At 36.1% G+C, this 21,717-nt stretch overlaps 1 protein-coding gene across 6 annotated transcripts in view; it reads left to right on the forward strand.

Moving 5' to 3' along the window:
• Nucleotides 1-21,717, forward strand: part of CCDC18 (coiled-coil domain containing 18) — a 118,461-nt gene that overhangs the window by 56,179 nt on the left and 40,565 nt on the right. For 5 of the 6 annotated variants that reach the window (XM_044238699.1, XM_044238702.1, XM_044238701.1 and 2 more), the window contains 6 exons: nt 2,271-2,387; nt 8,332-8,499; nt 11,456-11,598; nt 15,845-16,008; nt 16,437-16,650; nt 18,989-19,088. In XM_044238699.1, coding sequence (XP_044094634.1) covers nt 2,271-2,387; nt 8,332-8,499; nt 11,456-11,598; nt 15,845-16,008; nt 16,437-16,650; nt 18,989-19,088 — 906 coding nt within the window. The remainder of the gene's footprint in view (nt 1-2,270; nt 2,388-8,331; nt 8,500-11,455; nt 11,599-15,844; nt 16,009-16,436; nt 16,651-18,988; nt 19,089-21,717) is intronic. The other variant, XM_044238703.1, reaches the window with a different exon arrangement.

The raw sequence follows: 21,717 nt of genomic DNA on the forward strand, positions 1-21,717 counted from the left end.
TTGAGCCCATATCTCCTGTCTTACCTCACCCTAATCCTTGCCCTTCTACGAATTAGAATCTGTATTTCCATAGGGTGCCCAGCTGATTTGTATGCCCATTAAAACTTTGAGAAATACTACTTCTGCTTGTTCTTGTTCTTTTTCCAGAATAGGATTCAGTTATAATTACATGTTGCTTTTGGCACTTTAGGTTTTCCTGAACTTACTCTTTCCTTCTGTTCTTCTTGATACTGAATCTTCTGAAAAGTCTGGGTCAACTAGAACACCACATTCTGCATCCCATCAAGAAGCACATGTCAGACTACCCCATTACTGGTATTGCCAATATTGGCACTTTTATTTAAGTCGATTACTACCAGATCTCACCATTTGAAGGGCACATTTTTTTCCTTTATAATTAATAAAATGTGCAGTGATTCTTTCAGGCCATGTGAATGTACTGCTCCTCCACAACCTATAACCTGTGGTTTTAACATCTACTGATAAAGCTTGCCTGAATTAGTTTTTACCTTATTAATTATCAGGTGTGATATTCTGACAGGCACAGATTTTATTTTTTCCCTGTGTGTGGGAGATGAAACAAGTACCAGTGCTCATTCTCATGGCTAAGAAAGAAAACTAAAGAATAAACTTGCCTGGAGGGCGCCTGGGTGGCTCAGTGGGTTAAAGCCTCTGTCTTTGGCTCAGGTCATGATCCCAGGGTCCTGGGATTGAGCCCCACACTGGGTTCTCTGCTTAGTGGGGAGCCTGCTTCCCCACCGCCCCCTGCCTGCCTCTCTGCCTACTTGTGATCTCTGTCAAATAAATAAATAAAAATCTAAAAAAAAAAAAAAAAGAATAAACCCCTCAGGAGTGAAAGAAATAAAGAAAACTCATAAGTATTTATACCTTTATAAAACAAATGTTAATTTAAAAATAATTACTAGGGTAACTATTAATAAGGATAATAATTAAAAAGTTACCAACATTTTAGCTCTGGATGATTATATTCACAGGCTTATAGGGACAGTCTTCAAAAACTGTCTTTCAAGGGGCGCCTGGGAGGCTCAGTGGGTTAGGCCGCTGCCTTCGGCTCAGGTCATGATCTCAGGGTCCTGGGATCGAGTCCCACATCGGGCTCTCTGCTCAGCGGGGAGCCTGCTTCCTCCTCTCTCTCTGCCTGCCTCTCTGCCTACTTGTGATCTCTCTCCGTCAAATAAATAAAATCTTAAAAAAAAAAAAATCTAAAAACTGTCTTTCAAGATTCCCTGTTTAGAAATAAGAGTTGTAAATATAATTCATGATATAGAATGAATAGTGTCTGCAAGAGGGAGCATTTTTCTCTTTCTTTCATCTTGAGATTTCTTTTATGCCTTCAAGATGATTTACAAGAATGCTACTGGATTAAGGGGGGAAAACCACGCCTGAGAAGTTCAGAATTACACTAAGAAAGAAGCAAGACAAACATCTTTTTGAGAGATGGGATATGGAACATGTGGCAAATTGTGGCCCTTGAACTAATTTTTGTGAAAAAAAATTTGCTGAATGTGTGTTGCTCTTTGCTCATTTGCTCTTTAATAGTAAGTTGGCATAAAGCATTTGCAGCTATGTGAACTCTTGAACCAGGTTACAGTGCTGTGCTTTTCTGAAAATGTTTTCACTGATTCAGAGCAAATGCTGCCCCCTCAGTTTTTTTTTTCCTAGCTACAAAAACATTTTCATTTTCTTTGTGACTTCAACACATTCAGAATATTCACACCATAGCATTATTAGTACCGAACACTAGTTTGTACTCATTTTATTTATTTTCTTGATCAGGGGAACTTAAGAAATTGGCTTAAATGTTGCTTACTATTTTAGGTAAATGTCTTAGGGCATTTGGTCTACAGGTTCTTGTCAGTTGGTCCCAGTCTGTCTTTCCAAACTAATCTCCCAAATACCCATCTCCTATAAATTAATACTCTTTGTACCCTAAACTGCCAACTTCACACCATTCCTTTTCACATTGTTTTGTCTCTGGATATACTCCCTCTTCCTGGAATGCCCTTCTTTGCTTGTTCATGTTCTGTTTATTCTTCAGGACTCCAGCCTCTGATTTCCTAATTTGCAATAAAAAATTAGTTTTCTAAATAAATCTTTTCTGTAATAGCATTTTGTATCCTGAGTTGGGCTGTGTATTCACTTTGAAGCAGTTAGGTAACATTAGGAGATAAACCTGTAAAATATTGAACATATAATAAGCATTCATTAGTATTAGTTGATTTTTCTTTTTTTGTTTTTTTCCTGCTTAGGTCAGACAACTAGATTCAGCACTGGAAATTTGTAAGGAAGAACTTGCCTTGCATTTGAATCAATTAGAAGGAAATAAGGAAAAGTTTGAAAAACAACTGAAGAAGAAATCTGAAGAGGTAAATTAGTATTTTGTGAAAACATATTTTCCACATGATTTCTTTTTGAGATATTATTTTTAAGATTCTTTATTTATTTTTTTAAAGATTTATTTATTTATTTATTTGACAGAGAGAGATCACAAGTAGGCAGAGAGGCAAGCAGAGAGAGAGGAGGAAGCAGGCTCCCCGCCGAGCAGAGAGCCCGATGTGGGACTTGATCCCAGGACCCTGAGATCACAACCTGAGCCGAAGGCAGCGGCTTAACCCACTGAGCCACCCAGGCGCCCTAAGATTCTTTAAAAGTATATCTTTTATCAGTAGCTAATAAAAAAATCCTTTCCATTAACGGGAGCATAGGTGGCTCAGTGGGTTTAATCTTCTGCATTGGGCTCAGGTATTGATCCTATGATCCTGGAATCAAGCCCTCCATTGGGCTTCCTGCTAAGCAGGGAGCCTGCTTCTCCCTCTGTATAACCTCAGTGAAGAATTCCTTTATTTCTTTGTAAGAATTTATAGTATAAATTTAAAATAAATTCTGTTTCTAAAATTAAATATAAGCCTTAAACCTTAAATTCTTGTTTAGAAATAGTCCCCTCAAAATGTCCAGTGAAGTTGACTTGAATGTATCAGAAAGTTCCAACCAGAAAAAGAGAATCCTTTCTATTATCTTTAAAGTGGAGAGAATTTTATGCAGAAAATTAGATATGCAGGTGCTGGAAGAGGGGAGAAGCAAACAAAGCATGGTAAGATAACTCAGATTATCATAAGCAAGGACCTACTACCATCATCAGGGATAGAGAAATATCAGGAAGAGATGCTATGATTATAGTCCAGAAGCAGGATTGCCTAGTGGAGCGAGGTCCACAAAGGAATCTATCTAAAACTGAGGCTATAGAGGAGGAGAACTGCTCCCAGTCCCTCCCATTGGCTAAATCTTTCTATTATCCAAAAGGGAATTTCCTGCAATACCTGGAGCAGAGCAAAGGAAAGGCATGCATAGATCTAAAAGCAGATATGTAGTTGACTAGCATTCCAGACTTAGGTATAATCACGTAATTATATAAGCTTAGAGAGTCAAAAAGAAAATCTTCATATTTTATTGGTCCCGTCTTCTTCCTTCCATGTCTCTCCATGAAGGCTATTATAACATCTTTGTTTCTCAATTATAGTATATGGAATTTAAGATACCTCAACTATGGATACTTTGATTTTTTAAGATAAAAATATTTTTATTTTACCTTGAACTTCTTCAAACATTACTTAAACATTTCTTTGCTAGCCTTCACTATACTTGAGTGTAAATGGACTTGCCAGAGATGGAATTTGCAGACAAGCAGTGTTTGTAACAAGATAGTTTGTTGAGCTTTACACTTTGTGTTCTCAGAAACTGCATCAGAGACTAGGGTGGATAGTAAGCATTAACCTAAAATGAACTTAGAATTATTTCCAAAACAACTGGAAGTATAAACCTAGGTTCCAGGGGCACCTGGGTGGCTCAGTGGGTTAAAGCCTCTGCCTTCAACTCCGGTCTTGATCCCAGAGTTCTGGGATCAAGCCCCACATCAGGCTTTCTGCTCAGCAGGGAGCCTGCTTCTCCCCACCTATCTCTCTAACTACTTGTGATCTCTGTCCAAAGGGAAAAAAAAAATTAAATCTTGGCTCCAAACTGAATTAGAAATCAGAAGTAGTAGTCAATTATGTACAACTATACTAAGGAATAAGTAAGTAAATTAGAAAGATTGGCACTTTTTATTGCTGCTGAATTATTATCTCAATGCGTGTGTATTTGGCTTACTTAACAGGTTATCTTTCACATATGTTGATAAGAAACAGAATAATCCAATTACTATTTATTTTGTTTTCTTAAGTACCATCCCTATACATTTATTTACTTTTGAGTTATTTGTCTTTAGAGCAAATTCTAATATCAGTGCTGGTAAATATAATTACAGTTGACCCTTGAACAACCCAGAGGTTAGGGTTGCCCACCCCCTCCCCACCATGTACTTGAAAATCCCTATATAACCTTGGATTTCCCAAAAACTTAACTACGAATAGCCTACTGGTGACTAGACGTCTTAACATAACACAGATGATTAACATATATTTTCTGTGTTATATGTATTATATACTGTTTTCTTACAATAAAGTGAGCTAGAGAAAAGAAAATGTGATTAAGAAAATCATAAGGGAGAGAAAATACACTTACAGTTCTATACTATAAAAAATCTTCATGAGTAGACCTGTGTAGTTCAAACCCATATTGTTCAAGAGTCAGCTGTATTATCTTGGATCAGACTTGTGAGGTTTTAATCATTTATAGCTAGGTTTTAGGAAATTGGATTTGATTCATAGTGCATCCATTCTTTTAGTAATAGGTGATGTTATAAAGATGTTTTAAAATCTTTAAAATCCATAAATATTTCCAAATTACGTACTAACTGAATAATTAGGTGACCCTAGAGCATACCGGTAAGAAGTTATCCCGTTGTAAAAACTAAATGTTGATTATCTACAACAAAAAGCTAATAAATATTCCTCTGAAATTTTGCCTCAGGTAAATATTATTTTCCACATGTTGAAGTAAGTACATTTATGATTAAAATAATAGTAACTTTAGAGTTCTGAATCATTTTGATAATATTTTAATTCCATATTAAAATGCTTTAAAAAGTGATAAAAGTATGATGCAGAATTACATTGTTAACATGATAGGAGAAAATAAACACAAAATAGATGTAAATAACCCTAAACATTTTTTGCATAAAATCAATCATTTTATTGGTATTTTTATTCAAATTGATAGACTTAAATTTCAAGAAGTTGGCATCATCATATCATATCAGTAACTTTTCTGGGTTATATTTAATTTAATTAATTTATTTATTTTAAAGATTTTATTTTTTATTGGAGAGAAAGAGGGCATATGAAGGGGAAAGGGCGGATGGAGAGGGAGAGGTAGACTCGTCACTGAGCACGGAGCCTAACTCAAGCCTCAATCTTACGATCCACCTAAGCCAAAACCAAGAGTTGGACACTCCACTGAGTGGGGTACCCAGGCATCCTTGGGTTATATTTTATTTTTTGTAATAATTGTGAGAGTATTTTTCCTTCAGATATAATCTGGATAAAATTAATTGTCAAGTAGATTTTATAATGTAATTTCTAATTTCTTCTTAACCCTAATTATAAAATGATAAATCCCTTAGGAAAATTATTCTCTGAACATAATAACTTAGTAGAGAATATAATGTAAAATCTATTTCTTATATTTTAAAGTCAAGTGGAAGTTAAAGGGTAGTACAGTAAAATGCCACTTTAAATTGAATATATGCAGGTTGATACTCAATAGTTTTAATTGAAATTATTTTGCCAGTGACCAGGTTGCTGAAATAAATTTTTTATTGTTATTATGTGGTATGGTTTCCTGGTGTTTTAGCTAAGGCTTATCTTTTTTTTCTTCTGTTTCATCTTATCTTAATATTTGGACCATCTTTTTCTCTGACTATGTAAGTTGTAAGACAGGATGTTCCAATAAAGAAAAAATAGTATTTGAATTTATCTTGCAGGCAAGTAAGTTCTGTATAAAATAAACTATTGCACTAAGTGTTATCTGCAGTTTTCTTGGGGGCTAGCAAGTAAAAGAGAGAAAACAGGTGATACTGATACATGTTGGCACTAAACAAATTATTTTCATGTAGACAAAATTAAGTAGATTGGCATAAAAAAAAGAACTATAATAATAGAATTAGAAATTGGTTAGTTGCCTAAGGTTCTCCAAGTATACAGTGTCAGCATATAATGAAAAAATGCAAAACTTAAGAGCTTCTCATCATGAGCAAAGAATATTTGGCCCCTGAACCCTACATGATGCTACTGACTGTTCAATTGCTGGATAATTAGAAAAAAGGACCAAATCAGGGTTATCTTCCACTATTTCTTAGCAGTTTAAAATTCCTTCCGTCTGGAATACTTATTGGGAAGGAGTGCTTTAAAGGAGTGGCTTTTATTTTCCTTCATATTAAAAATAATTACATAAGCAACAATAAGATATTTTCTAAAGATTTGCCTACAATCCACTTTCTTATACATAAGTTTTCAGTTTTCTATTTGCCTGCATATTTTTCATAATTATGTTAGTGAAATGTAATTCTGGGGGGCTTTTTCCACTTAATTTCATTTTGTAAAATGTTATATTTCCTACTGTCTTTTAAGTTATGATTTTAGGGAACCTGGTTGGCTCAGTTGGTTAAGCAACTGCCTTTGGCTCAGGTCGCAGTACTGGGAGTCCTGGGATCAAGTCCCGCATTGGGCTCCCTGCTTGGTGGGGAGTCCGCTTATCCCTCTGACCCTTCCCCACTCATGCTCCCTCTCTCTCATTCTCTCTCAAACAAATACATAAAATCTTTAAAAATAAATAAATGAATAATTATTTTAAATGGTTGCTTCATTTTTTTTTTATGTATATACCACATTTTATTTATCCAGGCAGCAGTCGATGGGCTTTCATATTGCTTCTACATTTCGGCTATCGTGAATAATGCCACTGTGAACATGGGTATACAAATAATCTGTTTGAGTCTCTGCTTTACTTCTTTTGAGTATATAGCCAGAAACAGAATTTCTGGATATATGGTAATTCTATGTGGAATTTTTTTTAAATTTTTTATTTTTTATAAACATATATTTTTATCCCCAGGGGTACAGGTCTGTGAATCGCCAGGTTTACACACTTCACAGCACTTACCAAAGCATATACCCTCCCCAATGTCCATAACCCCACCCCCCTTCTCCCAACCCGGTTGCTTCATTTTAAATCAGATTGATATATCATCATTTATTAAGCTTTCTCCCTTCTTTTGGGAGTACATAAAGAATATTATAAAATATATATTATATTATGCTGCATTATTACTATGATTTTTAAAATAATTTCTTTGGGCAGTTTTATTGGATTTGGATTACTAGGACAAAGGGAATTTTTTTCCTTCTTAATAGGTACTTCCAAATAATTGTAAAGGTATCTTATAAAGCCAATTTAGAGGCCAGCATATTCAAGTCCTAAATATTTGGCAAGAATGAATACAGTTTCTTAGTTGATACTGTCATTCCTTTTTATGTTTTTTAGAGCATGAATAATCACATACCTTACTGATATTATTTTACAAAAGGCAGTAGTAGCAATGATAATATAATAAATAGCACCTAACATGTGTGCAGTGTTTTTATGGCTATAGTGTATTCTCAGTAAGGAGTAAAGAGTCATTATATAGAGTGTGGAGAAATCCATGGCTTCCTTGGGTCTCTCCCTTTTCTGGGAGGGGGTCAGATAAAACATTTCATTTCTATAGCAGTGAAATATGGCAATATATGTGCGGCATTTCTGCCCAGAGAAGTCTATTTATGACTCAAAGTTCAGGTTTTTCATTGTGGGTTTGTCCCCTAGGACAGGGATCAAAATTATAGGCTCCCAGAAGGAAAGCATAATTCAGTGCCATAGCGAGGCAAGACAATCTCATCACTTAGGGAATGTTTCAAAAGCCACATTCCCGGGGCACCTGGGTGGCTCAGTGGTTAAATCCTCTGCCTTCGGCTCAGGTCATGATCTCAGGGTCCTGGGATCGAGCCCCACATAGGGCTCTCTGCTCAGCGGGGAACCTGCTTCCTCCTCTCTCTCTCTGCCTGCCTCTCTGCCTACTTGTGATCTCTGCCTGTCAAATAAATAAAATATTTAAAAAAAAAAAAAGCCACGTTCCCAGACACCAGCCAGGAGTCAGTCTCTTAAGCAGACCCTTCTAACATGTACTCCCATCAGAAAAGTGAACCTACCTTCCATATAACAAATAATAGCCATAAATACAATCATTCCACGTGACAAGTGAAGATAATAAGGAAGATAGCTTTGACATTATGACTTCTTATTTGAAATGTCATTTTAATGAGAAATGTATATATTTATTAGGTATACTGTTTACAGAAAGAACTAAAGATAAAAAATCACAGTCTTCAAGAGACTGCTGAGCAGAATGTTATGCTACAGCACACTCTTCAGCAACAGCAGCAAATGTTACAACAAGAGACAATTAGAAATGAAGAGCTAGAAGACATTCAAACTAAACTTGAAAAACAGGTATATCTTATTGGTCAAAATAGTTTCACTTGTATGAAATAGAAATTTTAATAATAATAAATATTTTGTTATATTGCTGTTTACCTCACAGATTTCGTGTTGTAAGAAATATTCTGTGTTAACATTGAAAAATGGGTGAAGTTGTATTTGTGTATATTCTAACCAGCACCTTGAATACCATGGGCATATTTTTGTCATCCATAGAACTTAGTTATAATTTAGACTTCTTCATTCAACCATGTTTTTTGGATCAGGACTTGTGATCCTAAACAAATGCTAAAGCAGTGCACTACAAGAAGAATCCCAAAGGAAACTACTTACTTCTAAAAATAACTTCTCACTCCAATGAAAAAAATCCTTGGAATTTAATACTAGAATTGAATCTTTTCTTTCATTCATTGCCAGTTCATGTGAATTCTTCAGACAGATATTTCATATTTTTTGTGGTTTCTCTTTTTCAAACTTCACAAAAATGTGTGAATTAGAAAATGATAGTTCCCTGTAATCTCACAACACCTCACTCACCTTTTTGTCATTTGGATGGCTTTTTATCTACGTATTCTGAATTCATCCTCAGCCTCTCTAGTGGAACTAAAGAATCCCTCAATACATTAAAACATATCAAGTTTCTTTTTTTTAAAGACAGCTGTTCTGCAGCTCTCCATCCCTTTTGTAAAAGTCTTCATCCAGAAGCATTTCTTCATCTCATATGTATTTGATTACCACTTCCTAAGTCCCCTGTTGTTGACTCTGGCTTATAGAATTGATTAAAATTCTTATTCCTTCTGAAGTTGTTTTCATTTCCATAATGATTTTATGGTTTCCATCTCTCTCTCTCTTTTTTCTCTTAAATCTACCAGTTCGTTTGTATTTTTCATTTGGTAAATTTTTTTTCTTCTTGATCTTTGTTTTAAGAGATTTTTGTATGTTCTTTAACTTCTTTGAGGGTCTAAAGAATTTTTTTTAAATTTTTATTTATTTATTTGACAGACAGAGATCACAAGTAGGCAGAGAGGCAGGCAGAGAGAGAGAAGGAAGCAGGCTCCCTGCGGAGCAGAGTGCCTGATGCAGGGCTCAATCCCAGGACCCTGGGATCATGACCTGAGCCGAAGGCAGAGGCTTTAACCCACTGAGCCACCCAGGCGCCCAAGGGTCTAAAGAATTTTATATCTAAACGTTTCTGTAGTATTTGGAGTAAATTTTCCAGTGTATACAATATTCTCTTTCTGCCTTTCATTCATGTTTCTCTATGTATAGATTCCATGTTAGATCCTTTTGGATTATTACTCTTTAGATTCTTTCTGCTTATGAGTATGCTATTTAATAAAATGCAGAGTGGGTGGGTTTTGATGATTCCCTTTAGTTTTTACCTGGGTACTATTTTAATTTTATTCTTGGAATTTGAGTTAGAGGTGTGGATATTAATAACTTACAATCTGTGTATTCAGTTATTTGGTGAGAGGTCTTAGAAGAGCAGAAAGGAGGGAATCCTGGGTGGCTCAGTTGGTTAAGTGGCTGTCTTTGGCTCAGGTCATGATCCCAGCATCCTGGGGTCAAGTCCCACATCGGGCTCCTTGCTCGGCAGGGAGCCTGCTTCTCCCTCTGCCTCTGCCTACCACTCTGCCTGAGCTCGTGCTCTCTCTCTCTCTAACAAATAAATAAAATCTTTAAAAAAAAAAAGAAGAGCAGAAAGGATATTAAAGTCATTAGCCAGAGATTAACATAACCAGAGTCATGTGAATGTTCACTGAAAAAATGGAGTGGCTGAGATTAACTAGGAAGAAGATACAGAGTGAGAGGTGGGAAGATTGACTTGGGCAGATGTCTGTGAGATGCGGTACATAGAAGCCAAAGTAACCATTTCATAAAATTAGGAATGATAATTGGTGTCTTGGGCTGCTGAAATCAGTATCAAGTAAAATGAAAGTTGAGAAATGTCCACTAGGATGATCAACATAGAGGTCGTTAGTGACCTTGCTTAGTTTCTGTAGAATGGCTAACTTGCTTTGGGTGGAGGAATGAGTGAGAAGTGAGAAGATGATACAACAAGCATAGAAAACTGAGAAATGGCTTTGACAAGGAGGAAAGAAAGGATGGTGGTGGTAGTTGGAGACAGGTAGAGATATAGGTAATATTTTATGATGGGAATATCTTGAACATGTTTAAATGATAATATAAAGAAGCCAGAAGGAAAGAGGAGTGATAGTCAATAGTATGAATTCCTAAGAAAGTGGATAAGTTCCTGAGAAAATGAATTCAGAACACCAGTGAAGCAATTTGACTTATATAGGAGGAAAATAGCTCTATCAATAGGAGCAAGTGAAAGTGGTAACCTTTGAGGGCATTTGGGAATTTAGAAATCCTTCACCAAATGAGCCAATTTGTGAGGAAGGAAAGCAACATAGTTTGCAAGCGAAGAAAACATTTCAAATGAAAAGGGGAACAGTACCAGGGCACCTGGGTGGGTCATTGGGTTAAAGCCTCTGCCTTTGACTCGGGTCTTGATCTCAGGGTCCTGGGATCGAGTTCCACATCAGGCTCTCTGCTCAGTGGGAGCCTGCTTCCCTTCCCCTCTCTCTCTCTCTGCCTGCCACTCTGCCTACTTGTGATCTCTGTCTGTCAAATAAATAAATAAATAAATAAATAAAACTTTTAAAAAAGAAGAAAAGGGGAACATTACCATTATTTTGTTCAATTCTTGTAAATCCTACTTTGGTGTTATGATGTGGCTACTTCTATAAATATGTATATGAATGAAATATCCTACACAAGGTTTAGTTTTGCTTTTTTTTTTTTTTTACTGAAACATTTGCTTCCTCATCTGTACTTTGAGTTTTATAATGCATCTTGAAACTGAATGATAGGCTAGACTACATAGTTATGTAAATATTTTTCTTCCAAAGAATATTATGATGTGACTGAACTTAACATACCTAAAGAAAATTATATTTTCAAGGTGTCAAAACTGGAACAAGAACTTCAAAAACAAAGGGAAAGTTCAGCTGAAAAGTTGAGAAAAATGGAGGAGAAATGTGAAGCAGCTTCGCATGAAGCCGATTTAAAAAGGCAAAAAGTTATTGAGCTTACTGGTACGGCCAGGTAAAATGGATATGTTACTTTTTCTTTTTCTTCCTATTTCAATATCAGTAGTTACCTGAATTTCAATATCAGATAATGTTAAGTGAAGTATTTGCTTAAGGATTGAATTTCTTTACAGTCCATGTTCTTAGCATTTTGTTTGTACCTTTATATTTTTCTTTATGCCTTTTTTGTATTGTATTATTGTATTTTAATATTCTTTATCCTCCTATTGTATTATAAGTTCCTTAAGGCCAAAATAATTTCTGGTTTATGTTTGGGTCCTCCCACAACAGTTAGCATAGTTCCCTATACCTCATAGGCACTCAGCAAGTACTGTGTTATATTAAATTGTGAATAGTATTAAAAGTTTTAGGTAAAGATGTACTCATTGAAAACTTTCACGGTGTCTAATTGTTTATGGGAAAGAATAACTTAACAGAATACAGCAGTGGTTCTGAACCTTAACTGAACATTAAAATTACCTGAGAAGCTTTAAAAAGTACTGATGCGTTGGTCTCACCTCTAAGGATTCTGATTTAATTTTGCTAAGCCAGGCCCAGGAACCAGTAGTTAATTGGTTAAGGAAGGGACCCATAGCTGAAAGCATGCCTCAGCTTCCCCAGACTCCTATGCTTTGTCAACAAGAGTTTACATAATTAATAATACTTTAATTCTCAAACCACCATGCTATCAACAGGAATCAAGAGTTAACTTGAACTAGGACTCTATGCCCCCAGGTTCCTTCTCTCCCACTGGCAGGAGTAAAGATCAGGCTTTGTGCATTGAGTAGCAACTTTCTTTTCTAGATGTCAACTCTCTCAACTGGGTCAAGAAGATTGCCCTGTGTTTAAGACTTAAGATCACAGTTCTTCAGACCTTTCTGCCACTGATTGGTGTCTCCCACACAACAGCCTCACCACCAAAGTCTGCTTGAATAGTTACATAATAACTTTGTCCTTGCTAATGCCAGATGCCACAAGAAGCTGTGTATTTCCAGGGCAACAGTCATCTCTCATAATAATTCCCCAAACCTTACCACATACAATGTTTCCTTCTTAGCTTATCCCAACTTCTGGAGACCTCTACTTGTCCTCTGAAATTCACAGTCCATCCTGAAAGACATTCTCTATATTCCCTACTTTTTTTTCCCTCTCGCTTTAACAGAAATTTTACTTTTCCCTAAGGACTTTGCTTCATGTCCTGCAGCCCTCTAAAGTTAAAAGTTTTTTCCTCTGGTCTTTAGACCATATCATTCCCCACTGTTGCTGACACCTACAGGCCACCTGATGTACTGTTGATTCCTCCAACACCACTCCAACACCAGTATTCTTGAGGCTTTCAGTATGTTAGCTGATCCATCTGAGATGCTAGCTTCTCATTTAAAGATCCCTCTCCTGTAATGATCTTGAGCTCTATCATACCTCAGCCACTCAACTCACGTGATTTACTCTAGATCCTGTCATTTTCAGTATCTCTGGTTTTTCTGTTTTCTGAATATTTGGCATCTATACCTCTATTATCACCTGATTCCCTTTAATACCCCCAAATTCAACAGTTCTTTGATCTCACCAGGACTTAATTCATCAGTTCCATCACTGTTTCATTCCCTGATGTCTTCTTTGTTTACCCAGCTTAAATTCTGATCAGTCATTAAAATTAATGATTTGCATCTACTTGAAATTCTCTTATCTCTTACTTACTTTTTTCTACACAGCACTAAAAATCCAACTCACACTACTCTGTGCTTGCATCTTTAGAGAAGCTGGAGGAAAATATAAGCACACTGATCAGTCTTACTTTAAATTCATAATTTCATCCTTAAGGTCCCTTAAGGGACCTGCTGTCTGGCAATCACAACATTACTAACTTCTGTAGAGGACTCTTTTATACTTAGTCATTTTCTTTCAAAACTCCTAACAACCACTCCCCAGTCTTTGCTGTCATTGATGATCTTGCTTTCTGTTTCAATGGGAAAATTGAAGCAATGCTTGTTACTTTTCTTATTCTCACTCTTTGACTTCTAAACAAAACCTCTCCTTGATTATAGCTAATAGGCACATTTAGGAGGAAAAGTAAGTCCCAAATACTAATAAGAAGCTTATGAGCAAAATGATTAGACTTCATAAGAAAGAAATATCCTAGTTCTATGCTATCTTTTCCTCATGAAGCAGGGCTTTTTCATTTTCTCTGGTCCCATTATTGCTTCTTTCCCTTCTGGAACTACAATTTATAAAACTCTGTTTTTCTCTCCCCAAAGTTATAACAGTTAAAATATCTCCTTGGATCTGTTTTAGAACTAAAATACCTTCAGAGAGAAAGAAAGGAAACTAACTTTTTGAAGCAAGTATTAAAAGGTGCTTCTGGTGCTACATGTAAATGTCACTTCATGTAAATGATCCTGATCCTGGTTTCTCAGTGCTGAGGCTCATATAGCACTTTTATTTTACATTGGAAGAGGCCAGAGAGTCTGACCAGAGAGTCAGCCATCATATTCTTAAAGTTTAGTATTATGTTTGCATAACCCTTCCTTTGGCTTTATTTCTAATCTCAGAGTTGATTGCTCTCAATAACTCTGCAGTAAGACAGTGAAATATTTCTGGAAAAACTGGGTGGGTTTAAAGCCTGTTGTAAAATTTTGAAAGGGAAAAATTTTTGGTATTGGATTACTTCTATAATAATTAAAATTTTCAAATCCATAAATATTTATTATATTATACTAATGCCTCATTTACCTAGCATTAAGAAATAATGAGTAGTTGCTGATAAATAAATAAGAGTGGAATTTACCTTTACCAAGTACTGAAACTTTAAAACAAAACAAAAAACTCCTTTTGGCAGAAATTTTCTAAAATATATATTTTCTTGTTATTTAAAATTTTTCTGGTTGTCTTAGGATTATCATTACATACATCAGTTATTGTACCATGCTGAAAAATATAGTAGCACCTCAACAAAATCTTGAAGAGTACAGAGCTCTGGTTTTTTACTAAAAGTCTGTAGATTACTGTCCTTTTCAAGTTATTATATTTTTTTAATGTAATTTTGTCTCAATTCCTTTGCTGATAAGCTGTCATCTTTTGGTACTATATGCCAACCTCTTGCATTTATTATTTTCTAATTATGTTTTATATCTACTGTAATATAAGAAATTAATTAAGCTAAAAATCACTTACATGGAATTTTAGAAATGTAAAAGGGTAATTAGCACTTACCTAATAAGCTTCTTAGCTTTTTGGACTATGGACATATTTGAGGGTGTGATAAAGAGCTATGGATTATTTTCTATACCTAGAACATATGTATACATAATTTTGCATATTGTTTCAGGAGTTTTATAGTTCTCCTCAATTTCATTCATGGACATCAGATTAAAAACCTCTTGAGCAAATCCACATTTGTCTAAGTTGCATTTACAAAAGGAATGTTCCTGCTTGCAAACTCAATTTACAAAATATTCAAGACATAAAGAACAACAACAAAAAAATGTTGATTCAAAGAGTGTCAGTTCTACCTACCATTGAGGCTGACATTAGCACTTGTTTACTTAGTGAATATCACTTTGGAATTACCAACAAATGGGCTTAAAACTCTCTCTCACTATGTTGATTTGTCAATAAGAGAAGATCTTCCATGTTGGAATAAGCTCAGGATTGACTGGAAGTTAGTAAACCTGATTCTCTCACTGTTAATAATTATTTGTCTTTTCCCAGACGACTCACTGACCTTCCAGTTTCCTCATCTGTAAAGCAAGAAAGTTGCACTAGTTGGGGAACCCCAATAGTCCCTTGTAAAGCTAAAAAGGATAACATATATAATAAAGGTCTAAATAAAAATAACTCACTTGATTCTCCTATGAGTAGTATGGTCATTATGGTGAATATTTTGATTGGTTGGCTTCCTTTTCTGTGTTGCAGATAACAGAAATTCCAGATGAATGTGACACCTATCTATGTATGGATACATACATACTCAGTATACAAAGCTTTTCACAAGCTAACTGTAGTTAGATTGAAAAGAAGGCTAGCCTTGCTAGATATTACCAGGTAGTACAGTCATATTTAGTGGTACATAATTGGTGCACAATTACAATCTTTTAGTTGGAGCATTTTTAATAATATGACTTAAGGATGACCCAAGATTCTGACTAGGTGTTTTGCTGATATTTGCTCTTAAATAACTTACAGATTTTGTTTAGTCAGAGAAAATCAGTTGGCTTTTAGGTTTCCGAATTATCCTACTTGTTTTATTTTTTGCTTTTAACTAGGCAAGTAAAACTTGAGATGGATCAGTATAAAGAAGAACTCTCTAAAATGGAAAAAGAAATAATGTACCTAAAACGAGATGGAGAAAATAAAGTAATGCATCTCTCTCAGTTAGATATGATCTTAGAACAGACAAAGACCGAACTAGATAAGAAGACAAATTCTGGTAAGCAACAGGTTAGCTGAGCTTAGCTGCCTGTATATTTATATTTGAAAAGTGGAATAATGTGAGCATTTGTGTTAGTAGGGCTAGAAGGGACAATGAGTGGTCAGTATTTTGCCTCTTGTTGATGAATAAAATTGGATATTCTTAGTTATAATTTTTTAAGATTTTATTTATTTATTTGACACACACAGAGAGAGAAATCACAAGTAGGCACAGAGGCAGGCAGAGAGAGAGGGGGAAGCAAGCTTTCAGCTGAGCAAAGAACCTGATGCAGGACTCGATCCCAGGACCCTGAGATTATGACCTGAGCCAAAGGCAGAGGTTTAACCCACTTAGCCACCCAGGCGCCCTCTTAATTATAATTTTTTACAAATTTTTAATAAAAATGGTTTTTGTATAATTCAAAAATTATTGTTTCCTTTTTACAGTGAAGGAATTAGAAAAATTACAGCATAACACTGAAACTGAACTAACAGAAGCTTTGCAGAAACGGGAAGCATTAGAGTCTGAACTCCAAAATGCTCATGGAGAATTAAAAAGTACTTTAAGACAACTTCAGGAATTGAAAGATGTACTACAGAAGGCTCAATTATCATTAGAGGAAAAATATACTACTATAAAGGATCTCACAGCTGAACTTAGGTATGTTAAACAGTAAGAAATGATACCACAATTATAGGTATTTCACTTTATTACTCTGACTCTTTGGGTCATACAGTAAAGTTTGCTGTTTAATTCTAGATGTCTAAATTTCTCAGCTGTGTTTGGCTCACTGTTATTCATCCCAGGCAGCCTGTCCCATGCTCCTTCTAAATAATTCAGCCTTTCCTCATGACTAATATTTCCATCCTTGGTCTTTGGACCATTTTATTTTGACCCTCCCCTATATTATATCTTCAACAAAAAGGCCAAGAGAAAAGGGAAGAGTATGAAATGAAGCCAGAGAAACACGCAGGAACCCTGTCGTGAAGGGCTTTGTATTCCCTGATAAGGAGCTTGGATTTTTTTTTTTTAAGATTTTATTTATTTATTTGACAGAGAGAGAGATCACAAGTAGGCAGAGAGGCAGGCAGAGGTGGGGTGGGGAGAAGCAGGCTCCCTGCTGAGCAGAGAGCCCAATGCAGGGCTTGATCCCAGCATCCTGAGATCATGAGATCATGACCTGAGCCAAAGGCAGAGGCTTAACCCACTGAGCCACCGAGGCACCCTGAAGCTTGAATTTTTTTGTTGATACTTAAAACTTGGTAAATTTTTCCTACTTTTTGACTTTGCTGTAATTGTCTTTTTGACCTGAAATAATGATTGAATGGCTGACCTCTTGCCTTTCATATTACCTCTAAGGGCCCTTTTCCGACCACCTACTCGCAAGTAGCCACCCAGGCATTATCTCATCACTTTAAGACAACTTCAGGAATTGAGAGATGTACTAACATATTTAATGCTCTAACATAGCACTTTATGTTTTTCCTTTTGTTTATTATTTATAATCTCTCTCCTCTACTGGACCTATTAGTATGTATTCTCCAAATGATGAAGAACATCTATCTTATTGTGAGCCTAAATCAAGAGTTAGTCACTGAACTGTCTGAGCCACGCAGGCACCCCTAACTGTTGAGACTTTTAATAGAACAGTAAACAGTTCATTAAAGAAGTTCACAATCTGCTTTTTCAAATCAGTACCTTTGTTCAATATTGTTTATATTTAAGTCTGGAAAACCATATGAAGATTTTCAAGATGAACATTTTTAGCTTTTGTTGTATTGGAACATAGAGCTCCAAATTAAAATTCTTTGATTGCACTCTCTGATCTAAGTGGTAGTAGTCTTAAAGTTGTGTCAATATTAAGCATTTTTATAACATAAAATAATACATAAGTTAAGGTTTTAGGAGAGAAACAGTTTATAAAAAATGTTAGACTTCAATACTTAGCTATATATGTAAGGCGTCATTTGAGTAAAATTCCCATGAGAAACACAGTGGTCATTTACGGAGCTGTGGATATCGAAGATATCAATCATGAGATAAATGCCTCATTCAACTGTAATAAACTTATAGCTGTTGTACAGAAACGACTTTCAAATACTCTCCTGATCTGTAAATGAAAAAATATGGACATATTTTTAAAATTCTTACACTGATTCAGTTTTTTTTTTAACTTTTTTTTAAATTGGGTTATGTTAGTCACCATACAGCAGTACATTAGTTTTTGATGTAGTATTCCATGATTGATTGTTTGCATATAATACCCAGTGCTCCCTGCAATCCGTGTCCTTCTTAATACTCATCACTAGGCTCACCCTCCCAGGACCCCCTCTCTTCTAAAACCCTCAGTTTGTTCCCAGAGCCCGCAGTTCATCTCCCACTCCAATTTCTCCCCCTTCATTTTTCCCTTCCTTCTCCTAATGTCTTTCATGCTATTCCTTATGTTCCACAAATAAGTGAAACAACATGATAATTGACTTTCTCTGATTCCGTTTTCTATCTTAGGAGTACTTTAACAGTTAGTTTAAATTGTCTACAGTAATAGTGTTTGAGTTAACTTTTACCTTTTGAGAATACTCTATTAAAGTAACTTGATACCAGTCATTTTCTTCATACAGTATTTCTTTAATTTGAGCCCTTTCAATCAGAAATAATTGCATAGGGACGCCTGGGTGGCTCAGTGGGTTAAGCCACTGCCTTCGGCTCAGGTCATGATCCCAGGGTTCTGGGATCGAGTCCCACATCGGGCTCCTTGCTCGGCAGGGAGCCTGCTTCTCCCTCTGCCTCTGCCTGCCTCTCTGTCTGCCTGTGCTCACTCGCTCTCTCTCCCTCTGTCTCTGACAAATAAATAAATAAAATCTTTAAAAAAAAAAAAAGAAAGAATTGCATATATTTTAATCACTTTTAACCTACAGGAATTTAACCCAATTGACTTAATTTTTTAAAACTATAATATTCCTACTATTTGCTTTGACCTTTTTCCTTTGATAAATTGCAGAGAATGCAAGATGGAGAATGAAGATAAAAAGCAAGAACTCCTTGAAATGGATCAGGCACTTAAGGAGAGAAATTGGGAACTAAAGCAAAGAGCAGCTCAAGTTGGTTTTCTTAATTAAATTTAATGAAATTTTCTGTTACAGTACAATCACACAGGGTTTCAGAGGTCACCCCTTTTTGGTAAAATGGACCTTTTAAAAACATACATGTTTGTGTACATTAATATTTTAAAAGTTAGTAGTATGTCATCTTTCTTCATCTTGCTATTTTTTTTTAAATATTTTATTTATTTTTTGACAGAGAGAGATCACAAGCAGGCAGAGAGGCAGGCAGAGAGAGAGGAGGAAGCAGGCTCCCTGCTGAGCAGAGAGCCCGACGCCAGGGCTCAATCCCAGGACCCTGAGATCATGACCTGAGCCGAAGGCAGTGGCTTAACCCACTGAGCCACCCAGGCGCCCCCTTCATCTTGCTATTTTTATAGCAAGTTTATTTTTGAGAATGAAGTTTAGCTTAGTATCTGAATCTTTTGATCTCTTACATTATTGCATATCATAAGACAACGGAATTAAAGTAACTCCTTCAATACTGTGTTTGTTGGAGGAGCAAAACTATTCAAAAGACATCTTTTTTAAAGACTTTATTTCTTAGACCAGTTTTAGGTTCACAGTGAAAGTGAGTAGAAGGTACAGAGATTTCCCAAATACACCTTGCTCTCATAAATGCACAGCCTTCCCTATTACCAACATTTCCCACCCAAGTGGTACATTTGATAATAGTTGATGAACCTACACGTTATAATCATCCAGAATCCATAGTTTACATTACAATACACTCTTGGTGTGTACATTCTCTGGGTTTGGACAAATGTTTAATCACCCGTATCCATCATTATGATATATTACCCAGGGTATTTTCACTGCCGTAAAAATTTTCTGTGCGCCACATAGCATCCTTCTTTCTCTTCCCCCAGCCCTAGCAACCACTGATCTTTTTATTGCCTCCATCATTTTCTCTTTTCCAGAATGTCATATAGTTGAAATCATATAGTACATAGTCTTTTCATATTGGCTTCTTTCACTTAGTAATACTCATTTAAGTTTTCTCCACATCTTTTCATTGCTTCATAGCTCATTTCTTTTAGCACTGAATAATATTCCATTGTCTCAGTGTACTACGGTTTACTTAACCATTCACCTACTGAAGGGCATCTTGGTTGCTTCCAGGTTTTGACAATTAAATGAATAAAGCTGTGCAGGTTTTTATGTGGATATAATTTTTTTAAACTAAGTTTAATTTTTTTCAGTGTTCCAAAATTCATTGTTTATGCACCACACCCAGTGCTCCATGCAATATGTGCCCTCCATAATACCCACCACCAATCTCACCCAACCTCCCATCCCCCTTCCCTCCCAAACCCTCAGTTTGTTTCTCAGTGTCCACAGTCTCCCATGGTTTGTCTCCCCCTCTGATTTCCCCCCAACTCACTTCTCCTCTCCATCTCCCCATGTCCTTCATGTTATTCCTTATGCTCCACAAATAAGCGAAACCATATAATTGACTCTCTCTGCTTGACTTATTTCACTCAGCATAATCTCTTCCATTCCCATCCATGTTGATACAAAAGTTGGGTATTCATCCTTTCTGATTCCATTGTGTATATAGACCATATCTTCTTTATCCATTCATCTGTTGAAGGGCATCTTGGTTCTTTCCAAAGTTTGGCAACTGTGGCCATTGTTGCTATGAACATTGAGGTACAAATGGCCCTTCTTTTCACTACATCTGTATCTTTGGGATTTTAAGATTTTATTTATTTTACAGAGAGAGATCACAAGTAGGCAGAGAGGCTAGCAGAGAGAGAGAGAGAGAGAGAGAGGGAGGAGGAAGCAGGCTCCCTGCCCAGCAGAGAGCCCGACGCGGGACTCGATCCCAGGACCCTGAGATCATGACCTGAGCCGAAGGCAGAGGCTTAACCCACTGAGCCACCCAGGAAGTCCCTCTATTTTTAATTTCTTAAGGAATCTCCACACTGGTTTCCAAAGTGGCTGCACCAACTTGCATTCCCACCAACAGTGGAACAGAGTTCCCCTTTCTCCACATCCTCTCCAACACATGTTGTTTACTGTCTTGTTAATTTTGACCATTCTAACTGGTGTAAGGTGGTATCTAAATGTGGTTTTCAACTTCTCTTGGTAATTATCAAGGGGCTTGATTACTGGATCATATGGTAAGAGTATGTTTAATTTTGTAAGACTTTCCAAACTGTGTTCCCAAGTGACTTGTACCAATTTGCAATGAATGTGAATGCCCGTTGCTCCACATCTTGGCGAGCATTTGCTGTTGTCAATGTTTTGGATTTTGGCTATTCTAATTAGTGTGTAGTGGTATCTCCTGGTTAATTTGAACTTCTCAGATGACATATGGGATGGAGGATATTTTCTGGTGCTTATTTTCTATCTGCACATCTTTTTTGGTGAGGTGTCTGTTATAGTCTTTGGCTCATTTTTTAATTGAGTAATTTGCTTTTTTATTGTTGAATTTTAAGAGTTCTTTGTATATTTTGGATACAAGTCCTTTTTCAGGTGTGTCTTTTACATATATTTTCTTCTAGTTTGTGGCTTTTATTCATAATCTTTTTTTTAAAATTTTATTTATTTATTTGACTGAGAGAGAGATCACCAGTAGGCAGACAGGCAGAGAGAGAGAGAGAGAAGGAAGCAGGCTCCCCGC

The sequence above is a fragment of the Neovison vison genome, chromosome 2, assembly GCF_020171115.1.
Source record: "Neovison vison isolate M4711 chromosome 2, ASM_NN_V1, whole genome shotgun sequence".
Lineage (NCBI taxonomy): Eukaryota > Metazoa > Chordata > Mammalia > Carnivora > Mustelidae > Neogale > Neogale vison.